Here is a 24139-nt window from a genome sequence, read left to right as displayed (position 1 = left end):
AGAGGACAGGCTGGGAGGTGGAGCGTGCTGTGCACCCGGGAGAAAAATGAGGGGACATAACTGCAGAACAGTGGGCTGTACTACGTAATAGGGTGGCTGTGAATAGTGCAAGAGTTAACACCGGTCAAGTGCTCAACCAGTTCTTGGATATAATAAGTACCCAGCGGTGGTTACTGTCGTCATTTTTGGGTCTGTGGTACAAACTACAGAAAGTAAAACTTAACAGTTATTTTAACTGACAGGGTTGGGATTTAAAACAGGTGACAAACCCTTCTCTGCACATTCTTCCTGGGGAATCAAACATGCCAATGGCTCTAACATTTCTACCTCCAGCTCCAGTTCCAGCACCAGCTCCAGCACCAGCTCCAGCTCCAGGCCCAGCACCAGCGCCAGCTCCAGCCAGACTTTTCTGGTCCACTCTGCCTGGGCACTCCACATACATTTCAAAGTTCCAAACTAAACTTCCCAACACTTATCCCAACACTGCACCTTCATATGCTATTGCTGTCTCCCCAATAACCAGCCTGAGTGCCATCCTAAACCTCTGCCCTCATTGCTCATCAGCCTCCAAATCCTACCAGCACGTCCTCACTCCCACCCCGCGGGCTCGGCCCCTCTGCACCGTTGCTGCCCCTGCCTCCTCAAGGGCCCACAGCTCCAGACTAGCTGACCAGCACAGCCTCCTACCTGGCCTCCTGCCTCCCACCCTGGCCCTCACCAGGCTGCTTCTCCAGCTGCAGGGGAAGGGGATGGAGACCCCATTCCTCAGGTGTTCAGGAGGAATCATGGGGAGCTCGTGGAGACCACTTAGCTGGCGGGAGGAAGGGGCATAACTAAGAATGAGACTTAGATTTCAGGCAAAGATGATTTGAGAAGATGTGTTGGCATTTGCTGGAAAAGGAGACACAAGAGGAAGAACTCCCCCCCGACCCCCACAACCCACTGCCACCCCATTACATGGGCCAATTTCCACCCATGCTATGGAAAACCAGCAGCATCTCTTCACTATAATCAGGTAATAAGGATGGCCGTGTGCAGCCCATCGTGTCTCCATTTCCAGGTGTTCTAAAGCAGATGAGTTTTAGAAAATGTTCCCTAGGGTTAGAGGTTTACCACAAACCCCACTCCCATGCTTCTCCCCACCCCACAGTGCACGCACAGAGCTCGCACAGGTTGGCGTGTGTCCTGAGCCATTCTCTCTGGCCGGGGTCCTGGGAAGCAACAGAGTGGAATCAGTACCTCCTGGCCCGGGCCAGGGGGCCCCTGCTCTACCGGGTTTGGTACTTTGGGGGTGCTGGACTTAGAGCCAAACACTGGGTATGGCACTCTGGGGATGCTGAACTTCATATCCCTGGAATGCAGAGTGCTGTGAGAGAGAGGGGAACGGCAGACCGTGAGCTGACTCCATGCCAGACCCCACCTGGGCAATGGGCGACGCTCAGACGTCTGAGAGGGTGAGAGCGCGCAGTGGGCCAGAACTGCCCCGCTTCCTTCAGGATCAGTACAAAGAGCAAGAGGTCCTTCTCTCCACCCAAGCAGCAAAGCGGGGAGCTTAGAGAGAGCCACGCCAGAGCTCTGCCTCCGCCCCATGAAACCTCCTTCTCATAATGACTCAGCTGCTTTTGGCCACTCTCACCATACTGCCACTGAGCCGGGGGACACGCGCGCTTCGGTGGTAACTCCAGGTGGCAATGCCGTGGTCTGGTCTTCACCATCCTGTTCCTGGCTCCTGCCTCCACCACTCCGAAGTGCATCACTAGCCCTGCACCCTCTCCCACGCTCCTTGGCCCCAAATATAACCGCATAACCTTCTCTTTCATCTTCTTTCTTCTCTAGAGATGGAAAGTAATTGGAAATACAGAGGAGGAAATTGCTTCAGAACAAACATCAGCTCTCGCCTACCACAGAGAATCACTTAGCAGGCGTCCGTCCCCAACCCAGCCAGATGGCTGTCCCCATTCCCACAGTGACTCGAAGTCACATCCCTCCTCGTGGGTTGCCAGAGTAATACTGGAAATTCCTGGTACTTGACCTCTGCTTCCCAAAAGGGGGAAGACATACTTTTCCTTATACCCCCTGCCAAGCACAGCTCAACACCCTGGATGTTTTACATAAAACAAACAGAAGAAGCAAATGAAAGGTGGACAGAAGAACAGCCAGCAAGCAACCTCAGGACTAGAGGAGAAATATGGTAGTAAGTTCCCTGGAGTTAATTTTGCCTCATATAGCTCAGATTAGGTGCTGGAGAGGCAGCAATTTAGAAATTCCAATAAGCTCACACCCACCGTCCTCCCTCCCCAAAAAAAGCCCCAAGAAAAGTCTCTTGAGCTAAGGGTCCAGGAAAGAGGCAGCCTGGCAAGACAGAAAACTTTTAGACAATTGCTCTATTCTACCACACGTCACAGAAAAAACTGTGGCTCCACCCCCACCGTGCCTGCAAAGGGAAACTGGGGAGCCTAGAATCCCACCTTTGCCAGGCTATAAGAAGGCACCCCAAGTCCCGTGCCACGGTAGTCACAGAGAAGGCCACATGAGGAGCCAGGACCTTCACTTTGTCTGGGCAGTCATGAGCTCCCTTCTCTCTGTGGGGTCAGTGGAGACCATGTGGGGACCCTCGCTCAGTGGAAATAAGGGGTGCTCTCCCCTTCCCATGGGGGGTGCTGTCAGAGGAGGCCTAGTGGAGAGGCAGGACCTTCACCACTGCCCAACCATCTCCCAGTGGAGTCAGTGAGGGCCACATGGGGAGCAATAATGCTGAACCCCCAACCCTTCAGGCCAGGAGAGGCCTGGTGGGGAGCCTAAAACCCACCCCAACTAGCAGGAACAAGGAGCACATCCCCAGCCAGGGGTCAACAGATGGAGCAAGAACCTGGATTTCCATCCGCCTCTGCCAGCAATTGAGGTGGTGTCCCTCTGCCCCCACCACAGTGATGTCAGAAGACTGAAAAAGAAAGTGTAAATGAGATCTAGAATTTCTTAACGTAATACCCAAACTGTCCAGGTTTGGACCAAAAATCACTCATCTTAACAAAAACCAGGAAAATACCAACTTGAATGAGAAAAGATAATAAATGCCAACACTGAGATGATACAGATGTTAGAATTGTCTGACAAGCAGTCATCATAAAATGCTTCAATGAGCAATAATGAACACATTAACACAAATGAAAAAAAATAGAAAGCTTCAGCAAAGAAATAGAAGACATAAAAATAAAATAACCAAAATAAAGTAAAACTCAGTAGATGGATGAAATAACATGGAAGGAACAAAGGAAAGAACCCACAAACTTGAAGACAGAACAATAAAAATGACCCAACCTGAAAATCAGCAAGGATACAGAACTCACCACCACCATCAACCAGTAAGATCTAATCAGCATTCATAGAACATTCCATACAAGGAGACACGTTCTTCTCAAGTAGTCATTGAATATATACTCAGACAGACCATGTTCTGGGCCATAAAACAAATCTCAACAAATTTGAAAGAATTGAAATCATAGAGTCTGTTCTCCGACCACAATGGAATCAAACGAGAAATCAATACCAGAAAGATAGCAAGAAATTTTCCAAACATTTGGAAACTAAACACACTTATAAATATCCCATTGATCAAAAAAAGAAGTCTCAAGGGAAATTAAAAAATACACTGAACTCAATAAAAATGTCAATACAACGTATCACAATGTGTGCGACATAGATAAAGCAGTGCCGAGAGGGAACTTTATAGCATAATGTTTACATTTGGAAAGAGGGAAAGTTACCTACCAACCAGGTAACTTTCAACATCCATGGAAAAGTAAGGGGTGGGACAAGAGGCCAAGAGTATTTAGGGACAAATCCCTTCTTGTGGACTGAAACTAGAAATGGGACATAAATAAGCATTCTTCTTCTAACAGCTTCCATTATTTCCCTGCCCCACCTAAATCCAATATTCTTAGGCATTAAAAGCAGAATGGCTAACTCACAGAAAGCATCCATCAAAGTCGTCCTATTGCTATCTCCATGAGAGCCTAGCGAGAAAGCGACCTTGAACAAGCTACTTAATCTCCTCTCTGATGAGGAAATCTATTCAATTTGCTCATCTATAAAGATGGAATGCTATTATTAGTGCCCAAGCTTCGAGGGTGATGTGATTACTAAATAAATTAATAAATACAAGAAGCACAGTGCAGTGCTTGGCATCACAATGTTATTTTTCTTGAAAAAAATGAGAATGCTCCAATGGTGGCAGCCTCAGACATCAGTCTTATTTAAGGTGCATTTCTTTTCCTTCAATATATTTTGAACCTCTTCATTTCCACTTCCTCTTTGAGCACAACATGCTACATCAAAGGTGGATGTGTCTGGCAAAACCTCATCTACCAGCTCAGGTGAGCAGCCATTGATAGCTCTGTCCCACAGTGGCTGCTGGAGCAGAACTTTGCAACCCTCTGAAACCTTAACTTTGAAAATGTTTCCTCCTCATCTCCAAATTTTTTTCAGCTGAAGAATCATTCTCAGCCTATTGAAGTTTTTGAAGGCCATGGCCCCATGGGACTGGGGGAACCAGAAGAGAATCTTGACACTCCAGAAGGACAGCCTTCCTTATTTCTGACTGTTCCACATCTTGAGTGGCATTTGTTTTGCAATGTTATTTTCTGCAGTTGAGAGTTCTCATGCTGACGTTTTATTTTTCCACTGTGGTTCGTTCCCCCTTTGCTTTCAGTAAGCTCAGGTTATTTTGGAGCTTTTATAATTCACTCGCTTTCCTTCTCTGATTCATATAGGGCTGGCATTGTTTGCTAGATTTGAGCCTTTCCCTCTTCTCCTTCCCTGATGGAAAACATAATACATTCTTAAACATAAGCTTCTAGATTTTCCTTCTTTTTTGGTCTTTCAGATTGGAAGACATAAAATCAATAAACTCTGAGACTTCCAAAAGCATTCAGACCTGTCGTTTGCTGCCTCTTCCTCAGCTGTCACGGGCAAGGCATTCTGCCATCCGATCGAGAAACCAGACAGGGATGCCACTGTGTTTTGCCTGGCTTCCCTTCAACGGATCTGTGTGCTTTATGTTAGTCACATTCCGTAAGTGTCAGCGGCATATTCCCTCAGAGCATAAGTAATATTTGCATCTCCACCTATATATGAAGGTGGCTGCCTCACCTTGAAACTCACTTAAATTCCTTGGAATATACTGGGCTGATCTTTTTGGTCTAACCTCCTCCCATAGGTCTAGATTCTCTGTCAGCTTCCCACACAGTGGTTCATTCAAGGGATGGTTCCTCCTCACTGTTACTAGCAGCTCTCCATTCATGGCTTTAAGAAGGAGCTTCTCTAGTCCCCTGCTTTCTAGTTCTGTCTCTCTGGAGAAATCCAGCCAAAGAGAGCCAAGATCTCAGAGTGCAGCATGGTCCAATCTTCTCAAGTCTGTTCAGATTTGGTAACAATGAACATGTTTCTGCTTTCTTAAGCAACGGTACCTCCCATGCAATTCCTTTTCCCATCTGAATCAGCCTACCCTGCCCTTCAAAACCCCATTTTCCATCTGAAATCTGGTCCGTCTGCCTTCTAAGATCTCAGACTTTCTCCCAAGCAACACTCTCTTGTTCTCCTATCTTTTGAAAGTTTGTTTTCAATCTTCCAATGCTCCTGTGCTGACTGTATACTTTTCTAATGACTGTACTTCCTCTCTGATTTCCTAGGCAAGCCTGACTCCTAGAGATTGAGTGTTTCAAGGATGGAACCTTAAATTTCCTGTGGGTTTGTAATAATTTCACTGAATTTTCTTTCCCAAATTAAAAAACGGCATATTACAATTATCCTCTCACATTCCTTTTTCTTTAACTTTTTAAAATTGATTAATTTTAGATTTACAGAAAAATTGATCACATAGTACAGAAAGTTCCCATATACCCTCTTTTTTCACAGTTTCCCTAGTATTAATATCCTGCATTAGTGTGGCACATTAGTTACAATTAATGAACCAATATTTATACATTATTATTGCTAACATTCATAGTGTACATTCAGTTTCACTCTGTGTCATACAGTTTTTTCTTTTACTTTTTATTTTGAAATAATTTTCCAACTTATCCAAAAGTTGAACTAGAAGCACAGAGTTCCCAGCTACTCAATTTCTCCTAATGTTAACATCTTACATTACCATATTGCAATTATCAAAACTTAGAAACTATCATCGATACAATGCTATTAACTAACTACAGACTTTAATAGAGTATTACTAGTTTTTCCACTCATATCCTTCTTTTCCTCCCTGTTCCAGGATCCAATCCAGGATCTTACATTTATCTATAAGGGCTCCTTAGTCTCCTCCAATCTGTAACAACTTGACTATGATATGTGTAGGTTTGCTTTTTTTCTTTAAACATCTTTATTGAGATATAACTCATATACCATACAATTCACCTATTTAAAGTGTACAATTCAATGGCTTTTAGTATATTCACATAATTGTTCGTCTACCACCATACTTTGTTTTGTAACATTTCACTACCCCAAAAAAGAAGCCCCCCCCCGATCTGCTGGCCATAACCCCCCAAACACACCAAGTTCCCAGTCTAATCTACTTTCTGTCTCTATAATTTTTTTTATTCTGTACATTTCATATAAATAGAGTCATATAATATGTGGTTTTTTGTGACTATCTTCTCTCATTTAGCACTTTGCTTTCAAGGTTCATCAATGTATCAGTACTTTATTTCTTTTCATTGCCAAATCATATTCCACTATATAGATATACAACATTCTATTTATCCATTCATCACTTGATAGACATTTGGGTTATTTACACTTTCTTGGTCATTGTGAATAATACTCCTATGAACATTTGTGTACAAGTTTCCATGTAGACATACGTTTTCATTTCTCCTGGATAGAACAGTATCAGAACACAGATTTTAAGACAAGGTGTATGACTAGAGACAAAGGGATATTTCATAATGGTAAAAGGGTTAATACAACAGGAATATTAAAAATTATAAATACACACACGCACACGTGCACTTGCGCGTGCACACACACACGGGCCCAAAAGACATGATGTAAAAACTGACTGAACTGTAAAGAGAAAGACAATTCAATAGTTTTAGTTGGAGATTTCAATACTCATTTCTCAATTATTGATACAACAACTGGAGAGAAAGTCAGTAAGAATATAGCCATGAGAAAAAGTCTTAACCAACTTGATCTGACAGGTGAGGGACACTCGACCCAACAACAGCATAGTACACATTCTTTTCATGTGAACATGGATATGCTATGCCATAAAACAAGACTTAAAAATGCAGAAGGACTGGAGTCATACAAGCATATTCTCCAACTATAATGGAATGAAACTACAAATCAATAACAGAATGAAATCTGGGAAATCCCCATGTATTTGGAAATTAAGCACTTTGAAATAATCTATAGTCAAATAAAAAGCCACAATGTAATTAGAAAATATTTTGAGCTGAATGAAAATGCAAATATATCAAAATGTATGGTATGTAGGTAAATCAGTGCTTAGAGGGAAATTTATAACTTTAAATGCTCATATTAGAAGAAAGCTCTAAAATCAATAATCATATTTTCCATCTTAAGAAGTTAGATATAGGAAAGCAATACAAATCCAAAGTAAGTAGAAGGGAGGAAAAATGAGTGAAACATAAAACAAAACAAAAAAAGTAAAGCAACAGTTTATTTCTTAAAGGCCAACAAAACTGAAAGTTGTCTATGTAGACTGATGAGAGAGAGAGAGAGAGAGAGAGAGAGAGGGAGAGAGAGAGAGAGAAAGAGAGAGAGAGAGAGAGAAAGAGAGAGAGAGAGAAAGAGAGAGAGAGAGAGAGGCAGGGGGGGAGGGAGAAAAGAAAAGAAAAGGATAGATAGATAGATGGATGGATGGGGGAGAAAAGGAGGAGATACTATCACGTTTCCCTGAAAATAAGACCTAACGGGAAAATAAGCCCTCGCATGATTTTTCAGGATGACATCCCCTGAATATAAGCCCTGATGCGTCTTTTGAAACAAAAAACTAATATAAGACCTGGTCTTATTTTGGGGGAAACACGGTAATATAAAATCAAGAATGAAAGAGGGGACATCACTATGGACCACATAGAAATTTAAAAAATGGTAAGAAATTAAAAGAATTATTTTAAAAAATCATTTCAGCAGATTAGATAACTTAACAAAATGAACAAATTCCTTGAAACACAAACTTCAAAAACAAGCTCAAAATAAAAATATTGAAATTCTGAAATTTAAAAACTGAATAGAACAATATTGACTAAAGAAAATCAGTAAGCAATGAAAATTTTTTCCACAATTAAAAGGCCAATCCCTAATGGCTTCACTGGTGAATTCTAGCAAAAATTTAAAGAACAAATAATACTAACTCCACATAAAGTCTTCCAGAAAATGGAGAAGGAAACACTTCCCAATTTATTTAATGAATCCAGTGTTACCCTGATATCAAAGCCAGACAAAAGCATCACAAGCAAACTACAGAACAATATCCTTTATGAATATAGATACAATAATCCTCAGCAATATATTAGCAAATCAAATTCAGCAATACATAAAAGGGATTATACATTATAACCAAATGGGGTTTATTCTGGGAATGCAAGGTTAGTTTAACCTCAAAAAGAATTAATGTAATATTAAAAGAAAAATTTTAAATTTATACGACCATCTCTATAGAAACAAACAAATTTGACAAAATCCAATACCTATTCAAAATAAAAACTCAAAAAACTCATGAAAGATAACTCCCTCAATCTAATAAAAGGCATGGACTGAAAACTTACAAATAACATCATCTTTAATGGTGAAAGCCAGAATGCTTTTTCTTTAGGTAACAATGCAAGAATGTCTATTCTCATCACTTTTATCCACATTGTTGTACCGGATGTTCTAGCCTGTGCAATAATGCAAGGAAAAATAATAAAAGGCATCCATATTAGTATGGAATAAGTAAAACTGTCTTTATTGTTTGAAAACATGATATTGTATGTAGAAAATAATAGGGAACACATAAAAATTCTAGCACTAATAAATGAGTTTAATAATGTCACAGGCTACAAGATATAAAAAAATCAATTTTCTTTATATTCTAGTAATTAAATAGCTGGGAAAAAAAACTAACAATTCCATTTACACGATCAAGAATACTTAGAAATAAATTTAATAAGTACAAAATCTGAACAATGAAAACTATAAAACATTGCTGAGAAAAAAATACAGAAATAGTGAAGAAGTGGAGAAACATACTATACCATGATCAAAAGACTCAATAGTGTTAAGATGGTAATCGAGCTGTAGGTTCAGTGCAATTCCTGTCAAAATCCAGCAAGTTTTTGAAAGAAGTTGACAATCTGGTCCTAAAGGTTTTATGAAAATGCAAAAACCTAGAATTGACAAAAACAGGTAAGAAAGAACATAGAGGAATTACACTACCTTATTCAAAACCTTACTATAAAGCTATAATAATGGAGGCAGTTTTATATTTGCATAAGGATAGACATACATCAATGGGAAGAGAATACAGAGTACAGAAATAGACTTACACAATTATGGTCAATTGCTTTTCAACAGAGGCACCTCGGTAATTCAAACGGAAAATAAATGTTTCCACAAATGGTGCTGGTGCAATAGGACATCCACATGCAAATTAAAATGATACCACAGCACACCTATCAGAATGTCTAAAATCCAAAACACTGGCAAAACCAAATGCTGACGAGGATTTGGGGCAACAAGGACTCTCATTCATTCAATTGACCATGTTTTCAGGTCTGTTTCTGGGTTCTCTATTCTGTATCAACAAACATCTCTATCCTTATGCCACTTCCACACTGTATCGATTACTGTAGCTTGATAATAAGCACCCAAGTCAGAAATTCTATGTCCTTCAACTTTGTTCTTTTTCAAAATTGCTTAGACTGACTGTTCTAGGCCCTCTACATTTCCACACAACATTTAGAAGTAGCTTGCTAATTTCTATTTCAGAAAGTCTGCTGGGATTTTAATTGGGATTGCATTATATCTATAGGTCAGTTTTGGGAGAACTGACATTTTTAACAGTATTATGTCTGCCAAGCCATGATCTTGGTATATCCATTTATTTATCTCATCTTTAATTAGTCTAAGCAGTTTTGTAGTTTTCTGTGTACAAGTTCTGCATATACTTTTTCAGATTTATCCCTAAGTATCCATATTTTTAATTCCATTGAAAATGCATTTTTAAAAATGTATTGGGGTGACAATTGTTAGTGAAATTAAATTACATAGATTTCAGGTGTACAATTCTGTATTACACCATCTATAAATCCCATTGTGTGTTCACCACCCAGATTCAGTTCTCCTTCCATCATCATATATTTGATCCCCCTTACCCTCATCTCCCACCCCCCACCCCCCTTACCCTCCCTCTAGTAAGCACTAAACTATTGTCTGTGAAAATGCAATTTTTAATTCTGATTTCCAATAGCTCATTGCTTATGTATACACGTTTCAGTTTAGTAGCATTTTGGTGGATTCCTTTGACATTTTCATGAACATATATCACTTGCAAATGCTGGTTTTTCCTTTCTGAGTGGTATGCCTCTCATTTTCCTTCCTTTATTGCTCAGTGCCATGTTGCACTAGCAGGACCTTCACGTCAATATTGGACAGAATTTGTTATTAGCATCTGGACTTTCTGGCCTTGTTCTTTATCTTAGAGAGGAAAATATTCACTTACCATTATGATGTCAAGGGTTTTCTTGGTAGACGCCCTTTATAGCTATGAAAATTCCTGTCTGTTCCTTTTCTGATAGTTTTTATTCATGAATGGATGCTGAAATTTGTGAAATGCTTTTTCTTCATAGATGAACGTATCATTTTAATTCTGTATTGATATATTACATTGATTTTTGCATATTCAACCAACTTGTATTCCTGTGGGATACCAACTTGATCTTGATATATTATCCATTATCATTGAATTCACATCGCTAGCACTTTGGTTAGGGTTTTGTGACTATGTTCAAGAGGAATACGGACTTGTTTGTAATTTTCTTTCCTTGTGTTCTTTACTTGGTCCTGTTATGAACTCAAAGCTAGTCTCAAAAAATAAGTGTTCGTTTCTTCTCTACTTTCTGCCAGGGTTTGTGTAAAAGTGAGATTATTTCTTCCTTAAAATGTTTGACAAAAATTACATTTAGGCCTGGTCCTGAGGGAACATTCTAAATTAAAATTTCAATTTAATTTTTTTGAGTCAGTTTTGGTTGTGTGCTTTTAAGAAACTTTTTCATTTCATGTATGCTGTCAAATTTATTGGAATATAGTTTCTCATAATAACCCTTTTAAAATTTGTTGGATATAATGTTCCCCCTTCCATTTTAATTTTTGATGAGTCTACCTAGAATTTAGTTTTATTGTTCTATTCAAAGAATCAGCTTTTGGTTTCTATTGATGCTTCCGTTTTCTGCTTAGTATTTCATTGATTACAGCACATATCGTAATTTCCTCCCCTTTCTACTTGTTTTGGTTTTAATATGTTCCTTTCTCTGTTTTAAAATCTTCGATCAGTGACTTTTGTATCTTTTAATATAAGCTATACATTTCCCACAAATTTTAGCATGTTGTTTTCACTTTCAATTAAAAACATTTTCTAATTTTAGTTGTAACTTTTTTGACTCATGGGTTACGTACAGGTGTATTTTCCAGGTTGTTTGAATTTTTCCAGATATAAATTTATTGAGATGTTCTATAGCCTAGTGTGTAGTCCATCTTTTTGAGTGTCCCAAGTGCAATCGGAAAGAACACTTGTATTCCTATGTTGATGGGTGGAATGTTCAATAAATGTCAATTAGATCAACTGAGGGTTCCCTTTTTCCCCCAAGTTTTCTACGTCCTGGTTTCTACTTGTTCCAGTAATCCTAAGGGAGGGTTGACATCTACAACTATAATTGTAGATTTTCCTATTTTCTAGTCCATGATGTTAGTGTTTGCTCCATATATTTTGATACTCTATTATGAAGTCTATAAATACATTTTAAAATTGCAATGTACTGTTTTTTTGTGTGGACAAAAGTCTGAGAGAATGATAAATACCTGTAAATATAAAAGAAGGTAACACTCTATTGGAAAGTAAAGTAGAAAAGCAAAAAAAGAGAATGTAAAAATATAAAAATATGTAAAATTTCCACGTTAGGGAACAGCTTGTGTATTTTTAAACTAGATGTAAGTAGCAGAACTGTACTGATTCTATTTGCGTACATTTTTAAATGGTAGGTTGACTTTAACAAGCCACTATTTACAAATCAGAAATCACAACCTTTGCAATTGTTTCAATTTATGATGAACAATTTCAAATGGCAGAATCCAAATCCCCACTGCCAATAACAGTGTCAACTGTGCATATTTACGTTGGCTTTTTCCTTCCCTCCCCCACTTTCCCTTTCCCTCACATCAACTTTTTGGGATGATCTCTTAAATACACTAAATACACTAAGTCTTGTCTCTGGATCTACTTTCAGGGGTACCCAAAGACAACAGGTACCAGGAGAGGATTATAATTGTTCAAAAATTCCTGTGCAGAGGTCGAACACCACCGTTTTAACATACAGAATCATCTATTTCCCCCAAACTCCTAGGAAGTTAGGATAATTAGGAAAAGTCTAATTATCTTTCCTTTCTTTTGTCTCATTGGTTCCCTGTACTCTCCGATATTACCGGTGTCATTGAAAAATATGGCTATGTGTCCATTAGCCTACAGACTTTCATCTTAACATAAATTCTGTATCTTGCCACAAAACTTAAAGACTGGTACACAGATGATACTCAATATATCGTCTACTACATTTAATTTTCAACTTTATCATTTAAAAGAGCTTCTGGATACTTTATTTGCTTCATTTAATTCTCAAAACAAGGTTCATGTTAGGCATTATATAGAGAAGGAAAACAAAGCTCAGAGAGATTTTTGCTAGTAAATTGCCAGAGTGAGAATTTAAATAGAGGCTTGCAAAGTTCTCGTCTGTGGTACTAAACCAAGTTATTATTCACTAACGGATATAGTTCCTCCACAGCTTTACAATGCAGGATATTAAAACAGGCCTTCAATAATGGATTGCTTCTCTTAGGAAGAGAAATTGAAGCTTGAAGAATTGTCTGGCTTTGTAGAAACAAAGAATTTTCCAGAACAGGGAAATTATATGAAGGCAAGAGATGGAAACAATCGTTGTCTATCTAACAGTAAGGCTATATTTAAATAAATTTGAGAGTTAGATAAAGTGTAAAAGACACAGATTATACACACCTGATTTGGTTTCAAATAGGGAGTCACTAGAGATTTCAGGGCAGAAAACTGAAATGACAAGAGTTGAAACACACCTGCTTAGGAAAAGAACATAAGCTTGAATAGTACATGATTTGAATCTTGAACCTGTTGCCTGTCTTATCCAGGACAAGTTTCTAAGTATATCTAACTCTGTTTCCCCATCCTGAAAAATGATCCTGTTTTACCTTACAAGAGAACTAAATTAGACACTGTGGGTAATACGTGGAACGGCTGGCCCAGAGCACTCAGGGTTAATTCTCTAGCCTGGAAGTGACCATTTTGCATTCTAATGAAGGCAAAGCTAAAATTTCAGTGGCCAGTAGTAATACCTCCATATGATTTTTATGACAAATGGTGGACGACCAGTGAGATGGAGAAAAGGGGGAGAACACACCACACATCTTGAGGAACCAGCACATCTGGTGATGAAATGCACGTGGGGGAAGACGGAGTTGCCATGTTGGGGCTCTCAGGGTAATGTTATTAGCAGAGAGAATGAAGCTGGCAGGAGATCCAGGAGACTGCAGGGGAAATGGGGTGCTTCATTTTGAACATGTGGCATGTGAACATAGTAAGTCAGTGGAAATGAGTCGTAGGCAAAGGGGCTTTAACTGAGAAGCACCAAGTTCCCTAAAGTAAAGAGGGGATTACCCTTAATTTTGAAAACAGTTAAGTCAGCAGAACCACACACCGTGTGACAAAGTGCAAATCATATTTATCGGTAACAGACTAAGAATGATCCCTCCCCACCAATCCTCATTCTATTCTGTCTGGGTAGCAATGAAAAGTTATCTTTTCAAGAAACACCCTCACAAGTTTATTGCTTATGTTTAAATATATATACCTACGATTTTTAAAGTAAGACTAAGTGGAGAGATAATCAACTCATCTGAGCCTCACCATGGACTTAAAATTTCAAAAACTAATTCACTCTCTTCCACAAGGAATGCTCAGCCCACTAGTTGCTAAAAAGCCTTCAACTGATTGTTGATACACTCTCTACTCAATGAATATGTACATACATATAATTTGACATAGATTTACTTTAAAAATCTAAATTAAAAAATTCTGACTTCCAATTCATATACATAGAAGCAGAACAAAAATGTTAGCAATCTAATTATTAACGGAACTTCATTTTCTGGCTAACAAAGTGATCTAATTTTAGTATACGACAAGAACAAATGCACATTAATTTAACCATGGTCGCCTTGGATTGAGAAGATGAGTGTTACTGGGTACAAAGGGTCTTCTGAGTATGTGACAAGAATCTAGGCTACACCGCTATTCATAGGTTAAGGAGGCCATTTGCTCCCTTTCTGAAAAGAAATGAATTCAATGTCTAGAATTTAACCACAATCGGGCAAAGATTAGAGCTCTTATTTTAAAAGACAAATGAATATAATATCAATCTTGAAATACAGACATTAGCAAATTTACTCCACACATGGGATACAGGCACTATTTACTTTAATATGCAAAGTTAAGCAACTACCCCATAATATCACCTCTACTAAAGCTTTTCATTTCTCAGTAAGATCTTTGACAAGGTTAATGTATCATAAGTAAATACACACGACTGTATTCTATGTCGGTTGATCTTTGGCACATTTGTCAAGTTGGAGAATCTCAAAAGGCAAGAAAAATTTCTAATGACTACTTAGCACATACTTTTCCTCATCTTTACATCAAAATATAAGGCCGCAAAAAGGCAAGCTGAAAATGTAAGATATGTGGAATAGTTTTAATAAAGTTTTACATACAGTACCTTACATATAGAACAGTGTGTTTGCAAATTTAAATAATATCTGAATGTACAGTGGCATGTATTCTTATCAAAGATAAATTCAAGTTTACTGTTCATCAGTTCTAAAACGTATTTATACAGGTTGCTAGAACCGATAAACAGAACGAGGCATAAAATATTCAAGTGTTACATGTCATCACATAGCCTCCTCTTAACAGTCTTTTCCCCCTTTTTAAAAAAGTTTCAAAACCTGTACATACATTTGTAATTTTTAAAAACAGTCTGTTAAAAGGTAACATTTCATGTTAACCACCAATTCTTATAGTCTATAGTAATAAAACTAGATATGTGTAGATATAAATATGTGTAGATTATGTACATATGGACGTTGAGCGTCTGTTTCAAACAAGCATCCACACTTGCGCAGACCTACGCGTGGAGCACGGGGCACTGCGGACAGGACGACCTGGGCTCGAAATCCAGCAAGAGCTAACACAGCAACTTAGTTGCCTTTGGTTTCAGAATTTGTCCATTTGTGACCAAAGCTAAAAGTTTTGAGTGCGCATGTACTTTTTTTAAAAAATAAAATTCATCTTCAGAAATGAAGATTTTCCAGTATTCCACTACCAGCAGTTTAAAAAAATCCACAGCCACAAATCATTTTGATAGCTTTGTCACTCCTCATCCCAGCCGAGGTTATGTACAATTTATTTTCTGAAGGCAAACACCAAGCATACTCAGGATCAAATGGTACGTTGAAGCCTGAATACTGCAATTCAACCATATATATTATATATATATAGCATATGCGACACATATGTTTCTGATGGACTGATGGCATTATGTAAGACTTGGGGTGGGAGACTCCCACGGTATTTAAAATTCTCTTTCCAGCAGTATCATCATCATTTGGCACACTGACCCTTCTGCCACCCATTTTGTTTTCAATGAGCTTTAATGCCTGCAATAAATTCCAATTATTTGGTGTTTGTTTTTAAAATAGATTCATAATGAAGTAAAAATTCCACAATTGTTTTCCCCAGAAGTGAGACTTCTGCTGTCAGTTTTCTGATTAAGGACATTCATCACCTAAGAAACAGCTCATGATCCTATACAAGTTTAAATACCCCAACCTTCCATGCAGCTGCAGCAACTGCAAAGACAGTTCTTATAGCAACCTTAAAGAACTTTCCAGAATGTAGATTCCCCCTACCATTTTGTTTTTGGCCAAATGCTGGTTTATAAACGTGGATTTTCTTACTAGAAACTATATAAATACACCATATTTCTTTCTACAGGTATCTCGAGCTTTCATTCAAAAATCCTGCCAGTTGAATTCCCTTCGTCTAGATTAGATTCTACATTCGCTCATCCTTGGCATATAGCACGTTATTATTTGTAGCTTACTCACAAATTTTTCATATTAGCTTCCTTGATAAAGTTGTTCATTTTCCCTTTCAAGGTGCTCTTATTGATGTCACAAATCAATAAATGACCAAACATCACTAAGCTTTTGAACTATCCACTTAGCAGTCACGTGGATAATAAAACTTCCTGGACTGAGGAGAGCCACACTCTTTTCTGCAGGTTTTCACTGCTGTCATACAGAACAAAGAGTTGCTATCTGTTGTACTTTGCCCATGTCAATCAGAAGCTGTTTGATGTGGCGTTTGAGTTGGGGCAGTCTTGTGAGAGGGTCAGGTGGCTCCAACTCCCCTGTGAAATCAAGCCAGCTTTCCAGAACTAAATGAGAGAAGAGAACAAATTTAAATGGCAAACAATGATATACTCATCAGGTTGGAGAAGTGATGGACACAGAGTTCACTTCCCTTTCCCTAGGAGGCCAATATACACAAGCCGTTCCTGAGAGGTTTAGCAGCCACAAGAGATCTAGTTCCCCTTGGTAACCTTAATCTGCTATTATCGTAATTTTTTCATATATACACACACTCACACACACGATACAGTGAATGTTTAAATAAAAAAAGCTTATTACAGTAGAAGACACATTGCCATTAATCCCCCTTAAAATACTCCCCCTCGTTTCTAACACACTTATCCCATCGTTCCTGCCACTTTCTGGAGCACTTCTGGAAGTCCTCTTTCCTGAGTGTCTGTAGTTGCGCTGTCGTGGATGGCTTGATGTCCTGAATCGATTCAAAATGTTTTGTTTTCATGGTCATTTTAACTTTGGGGAAGAGCCAGAAGTCGCACGGTGCCATATCCAGTGAATAAGGTAGATGAGGACACACCATAATGTTTTTATTTGACAGAAATTGCTGTATCAGAAGCGATGTGTGACACGTAGCGTTGTCATGATGGAGGATGAAAAAACTCATGAAAAAGGACTTCCAGAACTGCTTCATAAAGTGGCAAGAATGATGGGACAAGTGTGTTCGAAGTGAGGGAAAAATCTTTGGAGGGTGATTAATGGCAATGTGTCATGTACTGTAACACATTTTTTTTAATTTAAACATTCACCATCTTTTGATCACACCTGTATATATAAACTAACTTCATTTTGATTGTCTCCCTTTAGTCTCTTCTGGAATATGAACCAACAGCTTCCTGTGCCTACTCAAGGTTTCTATTAATTTAGGCTTAAATTATCTCTACTTCATCTTAAGTGAAATTTAGCTACTCTAACCATTTTTATTTTAAATCCAAAAGCTCATTTTTAATAAAGGAAAGGACATGGCAATTTCTCAGTGTCCTTTTCAATTCTGCTATTTTATCATTACTTTTAAAAGAAAACATGCAAACACATTAGAAGTCTAGGCAGAATGCAATTAATTTGCATTCTACATTTTTTATTACTAATAGGGGATAGTGTCAAGCTGCCTTTTTTTCCTTCACACATCTACTCAAAACATTAAACTAACTCTATAGTTAGTATCAACAAATAGAAGATGCTTCTGAAATGGGTTTCCATTTCCTCGTTTCTCAGGGAAAAATAAAGCAGTAGAAGCTCTAACTCAGCATAGGGCGAATGTATCACATCCTTTTGCAAATTAAAAAAGAAAAAACGTGGGTGGGGGGAGAATGCAATAATGCAATCTATGAAGTTGGGAGGAAAAAGGAGTCAGAAAGCACAGGAAATACACTGGGTTAGGAAGAGGGTAACCTAAGTTACTCTCTTCTCAACTACTATAAAATGGGGATAGTATCTTCCATGTTTACTCCTCAGGGCTCCTGTGTGATAGTTAAAAATATACTTTTTTAAAAAACTATTTGGAAATTTGTATGCAAATGTTAAGGTTTAACGTACCTAACCTTATATGAGCTTTTTGTTGTTATTAATTGCACCTAACAAATAGTGACCAAAGTGAAAGCAAAAATGTTTTCCCCCATATTTCAAATACGCTTAATGTCTTTATGCAAACTTCCAAAGAACACACAGTTCAATGAAACGAGTAAATATCTCCTAAGTGCTCTATACTGTGCCGGGCAGAGGGGCAGTATTTATTAAACATCCACCTTAAAAAATAACCTGACGTAATATTCAGTCGTGTTGTCTTGAGCAGAACGGACCCCAAATGCCAGCTGAGTGAAGTCCATGTAAAGGGAGCGGCAAAGCTCCATCAGGAGGCGCGCATCTGCGCTTTCCACCCCACAATGTAAAATCCTTAAATGACGACTGCATAATCACACACACACACTTTACACACTATAGTGGTTGTACTGTAGTTCTTTCTTAAATTACCATCAACTTCTTTTTCTATTAGGTCCATCCTGCTGGCGACTTCATTCTGCACGTTCTCTATGTGCGTGAGGAGATTGAGCTGCCACTGAAGGTGTGCGTCTCCCGGGTCTTCTGTGCTTTTCTTATCATTATAAACAAATACCGTGTTCTTTTCAGCTGGCTTCTTCTCCAAAAGACCATTGGAAAAAACAAAGAGTTGGATGAAATGTACTATCATAAAAAAAAAAAAAAAGATTACAAACCTCATCACCCTCAAGGATCAGTGAAATCCAACCTGACTCCGGGTATTTTTAAAGGACGGCTAGCACATAATCAAATTACATCTGATGGCCCTTAAGAGCAGGCATGCCCACCTTGCGTCCCCACAATGCCCAGCGGCAAACTGCTATACATGGCCAAAGGCACTGAAGAAAACATGCAAAACAGAGGAAGTCACTAATTATGGCCTTCATTAGAATGCCCAGCTAATTTGGACTACCCATATCTTCAATTAACCGAAGCTGGTGAAATAAGGAGAATGAAGGCAAAAAGCACTAACGGAAAAAATCAAGGAAGTCGGCAAAGACCAGTATAAAGTCCAATTAACTGTAGAGTGGACTTTAGGGGGCAGTTAAATCAATGAGGCGAGAGAAAAGCAAAAAACGTTTAAAAAGTGAAAACTGTTTAACACACACACACACACCCCAAATGTGAACTCAGAAATAACCAATCTCATAAAAGGGATATTAATTTGACAACAAAATTTACCACAAGTTTTATGAAATACAAGCTTCCCAAATTCAGTTAAGTATTTATAGTGGTTACTTGATAAAGGAAGCCAGAAAAATAAAGAACTAATTTTAAAGGCATTGCTAATTGAAACTTAAAAAAAAAAAAAAGTGAAAATACAACACGTCTAAGACAAGTCCAATGTATAGGAAATAAGTGTATAAATATTCAATGTACACACAGCTCTACGAATTCAGCTATATAATAGGATTGATATGTATATACAAATATGCTAATATTTTAAAGAGGACTGAAGTGCCACCTTTTGTCTAAAACACATAAAAAAGACAAATTATATTAAACTGTATAGGCACCTATATGCACTTTCATGTTCTCACACAATTTTCATTTCAAATACAATGTGGCTCATATTTTTTGGAGGTATCTAGCTAGGTGTGCTTACAAAATTGAAATTTTTGTTAGGGCACAAGTTTAGTGAATTACTACTGTTCTGAATTAGGAAATAATTAAACATCCAAACGGCCAGTGTTTTCTTATAGAGGAAACAATGTTTGTACCCTAACAAGGTACTCAAGAACTTGGAAAATGTGAGTGAAATCTCACAGTATGTGTTATTTTATAAAATTTTTCTTTGCTGGTCTACCCCATTTTCCAAGAAGACAAATGAACGAGTTATACCTTTTCAAGCATTCCATCTTCTTTCACCGTGTATTGTAAACGGCTTTTCTCTCTCATGTGGAATTCTTGTTCTTCTTCAAAACTGCTAACATCATCATCATCTGAGCTCCCAGGTTCTGCAAGAGATCTGCAGTCTTGACCAAAATTTTGTGGTTTCTGGTAGCTGTGCTCACTTGTTATATAAGTTCCTTCCATTTTTAGGGGCCAACGAGGTGGTTCTTTATGGTTTTGTACATGATATTTCTTTTCTTCCAGATTAACCGTGTCTTGCACTGTTATTTTTTTCTCTACCCCAGCAGTTACTTGGTCTTGGTCTTTTCGCTTCCCAGAACAAGCCCAGAGATGAAGGTCAGGATGATGTTTATTCCTTAAAACAAAATTGGAGAACAGCAATTCAGAAAAAAAATCCAGCAATAAGTTTAATACTATAATAAATTTCAGAATACAAAATTACACAGTTAACCCTTTGTTTCTGAAATTATAAATTTGATCTTTTGGACCCCTAAGAATTCTACATCTTAGAAAATACTAAAATCCTTCACACGGTAAAAGTCACAGTAGAAAGAATGCTACTCAACAGTCTGGTGCGTTGAGTCCTGCTGTGCCACTGAGGAGCTCGGACAAGTGATATAACCTCTATCTTTGACTACCCATCTGTCAAACAGGTAAGATCTACTTTTCAGGCTTATTCAAGCAATCAATAAAATGTCATATGAAAGCACAAATTCCTGGCATGTAGCAGACAGCACCAGCAAGGGGAGGCGGCGTGGCCTGCACAGCGGTCAGGAATTACAGGTCGTGGGCGCGCTCTGTGCTCTAGTCAGTGTGGGAGGCCCCAGGATATGGACGGAGCAGGAGAAAGGACATTTCTGGCCCAGGCAAGCGAGTCAGAATGAAGAAAATCTTGTGAGGAACCAGTGAATCATCCTGTTTTTATATAAATATGTCTTTTGTGTGTTTTTTTAAATAATAATTCTAGCCAGGAATAAGAAAGTCAAGAACATTCTGACACGTTGTTTAGGGAGGCTCAAGACTGATTTTTGATGGGACAGTTGTCTGGGGTGCACAGCAGAGGAATGGATGACATGACCTGCCAGCTCCCTTCAAAGTCAACCTTAAGGTAACTGAAAAAGTTGCTATTGAATCTGTTTCATCTTGACAGCATTCCAGGACATAAAACACAGGGTTCACTGCAGCAAATTACTTAATGTTGTACAAGTTGTGAGCACACAACGCAGTGGGACAGGGGCTGACATTTGTTGAAATCCCAGCTGCTGTATCTACCTCCAACCATGCTTACCTGTTCCTGGACAATAGGCATGAAGCAGCTATTCATCAAGTTACTAATCTTTTCTTTTTTTGTAAGTTAAAATTTACTCAAATAACGATTCTGTCTTCCAGACTGCTCATCTGACCCATCAAAAGGCCGAATGATTTGTCTGAATTAGAAATGATGCTCAGCACGACCATCCCGGGGCACCCTCACTTACTTGAGTATGCCAATCTTCAGCTGTAGGCCGTGCAGGACTTTTGTAACACCACAGACATCCGCGAGCAGGTGATGTGTGGAAACTATCTTTTTGGCATTGAGATGAGAATAATTTTCCTTTAAAAATGACAACCCGCACATTTTCCCATTATTCAACCAATCCTTATCATAACGGTATTTTGCACTCCACCTCTGACCTGCAGATGAAGTTGACACTAGTCACAAAGGATTCCACTTGTTCAGCTTTACTTTCAACCGCTACTAACATCATTTAGTAAACAAGGTGAAGCATGGTACAAAAAACAAATTCAAAAAGAGCAAAGCAGCATTTTGAGGATTTCCTGCCCACTAAAGAGAACGGACTCCACTCGGTGTGCTCAGTGGCAGCTGACAACTGCGAAGGGAACCTGAGTGTACTGCTTTCCATTTTCTAGGTATCTTTTATCTGTCTTCTAATAAGGCTGAGAGGTCGGGAGAGAAACTTAGACAAAGGAGCTTGTTTCTCTCACTGACCTTCATTTTGAAATGGATGAAACACGAGTTCTAGTTAAGTGAGTAGGACCCCTCCCCACGTCTGAGATCTCACAGAATCCTGTATGATTCTGTCTTCATTACCAACAGTAATTCTATCCCACCATGATTAGCTGCTGCTGTGTCTGTGTCCCTACTACACTAGGAGATAGTGAAAGGCGTGGTTAGACTCAATCATCTTACCCCTTACCCATGTGGCAAACAAAAGGCAGCCAATAAATGCTGCTGAATGAATGAATGCGTGAACAAATGTCGACATTCATACAGGTCTGAATAATTCTCCTGCTTCTTAATGTTACTTTTTTGATAGATGTGGGGATAATTCATTAGGCTTTCATTTGAGAATATCCAGTTATTTTCAGCCTCAGAAGCTGAAACTGTACATAACGTACAGAATAGTGCTATGCTAACAGCCTCCAGCATGGCAGAGGACACTAAGTGGAAAGGTCAATGAACGGGGAGTCTAAAGGTGCAGGTTTTCATCCCTGTTCTGCCACATCTAGTGCTATCCACAAAGCATTCTACTTTCTGTGTCCTAGTTGCCTCAGTGAGATAACGGGGTCATATGTGATAATCTGAGATCCCATCTGCTGTGAAATTAGTTGGATACACAGCACTATCAGAAACTTTTATGAAACTATGTCAGGAGGCGTGTTAAGTTCAGAATACGGTTCCATTCAAATAGCCACGCATAAACCTACTGAGAAATCAGCACATAGGAGCATACTAAGCGGCCAGTGTTTCTCTATGGAAACGCCGTAACTCTGTCCTCCCAGTAAAGCAGTAATTATGTTGACAAATTTACGGTCATGTTTCTTCACCTAAGTAATTCACCTAAGTAATTAATACGGAAAATAAAACTGGAACGGTGAACACCACTTGCAAATGTCACTATGGAGGCCGAGTGTGACCAACACCCTGTGGAATCCCTAACAGGACATGCGGGCAGCGGGCAGCCCCACAGCGATGGAGTCTTACCAGGGGGGTCTCGGCAGACGTAGCAGATGTACTGCTCTGGGATGCTGTCCTCTAGCAGACCCATGCACACACTGTGCTGCCAGCACAGGCACTCTTCACACTGGTGGGAAACAGGAGTCGGAGAGTCACCGCTCTACTCTAGGGACAGACAAGCTCCCTTCCTCGCAGTGAGCTGGCTTCATCCCCTGCTCAGGCCCCAGCTCAGTTTTACTCCACACACCAAAAGCAAGCGATGGTGGAAGACAAATTTCACTTCTGAAACACTCAACTATTCCAAGAACTTCCTTGTGTTGTGCCCACTAAAATGTGCATTGATAAATTACTTAAATCATAAAAAAGTCATAGAACTATTTCCCTCATCTATTTCCCACTGATTCCTAGACAATTATATGCTTAAAACTCTAAAATACAGCTTTTCAAGTGCAGAAGTTTTTTTAAAAAAGGCAAGTTTGTCGCAATGCCTGTGACAACAGTCTCTTAAAGTACTACCTGTGTGGTGAGCCTATAAATCTGTAGTTCCCTTATCTGAGAAAAACCGCTAAAAAGGGGCAGGAAAAAAGATTACTATTTTTACATTCCTGTAACTAACATCTCCACATCTTCCAATGTCACCACAAAATATGGGTGACACTTGCCTTTTTTCTTAAAGATACTCTTTCTACAGGGAGAAGCTGTTTGTAATGGTTAACCCTTGCAACAAAGTTTTCCTTTAATCTTCCAGAATAGGGGAAACTTTGATATTTCCATAGCTGCCTGCTGAAGGTTGAGCATATAACAAATTATTGCAACAACAGGGATCCAGATCAGGACGAGAAGGGCTGCGATGGTCTACCCTTCACTGTGGACGCTCGCCCATCTTAACGGCTCCCGGAAGGAATTTCAGCTTAGAGGCCTCAAACGGAACACCCTAGCAAAGGGAGAGTGACCCTCCAATGAGAAAACTGTCTACTTCTCTGAAGAAGAGATTTCCCA

The 24139-nt window shown here is 39.0% G+C and overlaps 1 protein-coding gene across 14 annotated transcripts in view; it reads right to left on the bottom strand.

Annotated features, from left to right (window-relative positions):
- Positions 1-13699: 13699 nt before the first annotated feature.
- PHF20L1 (PHD finger protein 20 like 1) overlaps positions 13700-24139 on the bottom strand; it is a 62586-nt gene continuing 52146 nt past the window's right edge. For 6 of the 14 annotated variants that reach the window (XM_033125966.1, XM_033125972.1, XM_033125978.1 and 3 more), the window contains 5 exons: positions 23168-23267; positions 21660-21855; positions 20170-20536; positions 18763-18928; positions 14528-16802 (listed from right to left, as the gene is read on the bottom strand). In XM_033125966.1, coding sequence (XP_032981857.1) covers positions 16660-16802; positions 18763-18928; positions 20170-20536; positions 21660-21855; positions 23168-23267 — 972 coding nt within the window. In that variant the 3' untranslated portion in view covers positions 14528-16659. Of the gene's footprint in view, positions 16803-18762; positions 18929-20169; positions 20537-21659; positions 21856-23167; positions 23268-24139 lie in introns of all 14 variants that reach the window. The other 8 variants (XM_033125976.1, XM_033125971.1, XM_033125974.1 and 5 more) reach the window with 5 other exon arrangements.

The sequence above is a fragment of the Rhinolophus ferrumequinum genome, chromosome 14 (assembly GCF_004115265.2).
Source record: "Rhinolophus ferrumequinum isolate MPI-CBG mRhiFer1 chromosome 14, mRhiFer1_v1.p, whole genome shotgun sequence".
Classification (NCBI taxonomy): domain Eukaryota; kingdom Metazoa; phylum Chordata; class Mammalia; order Chiroptera; family Rhinolophidae; genus Rhinolophus; species Rhinolophus ferrumequinum.
Note: the sequence above shows the minus strand (reverse complement) of the source record. Positions and strands in the feature narration are given on the sequence as shown.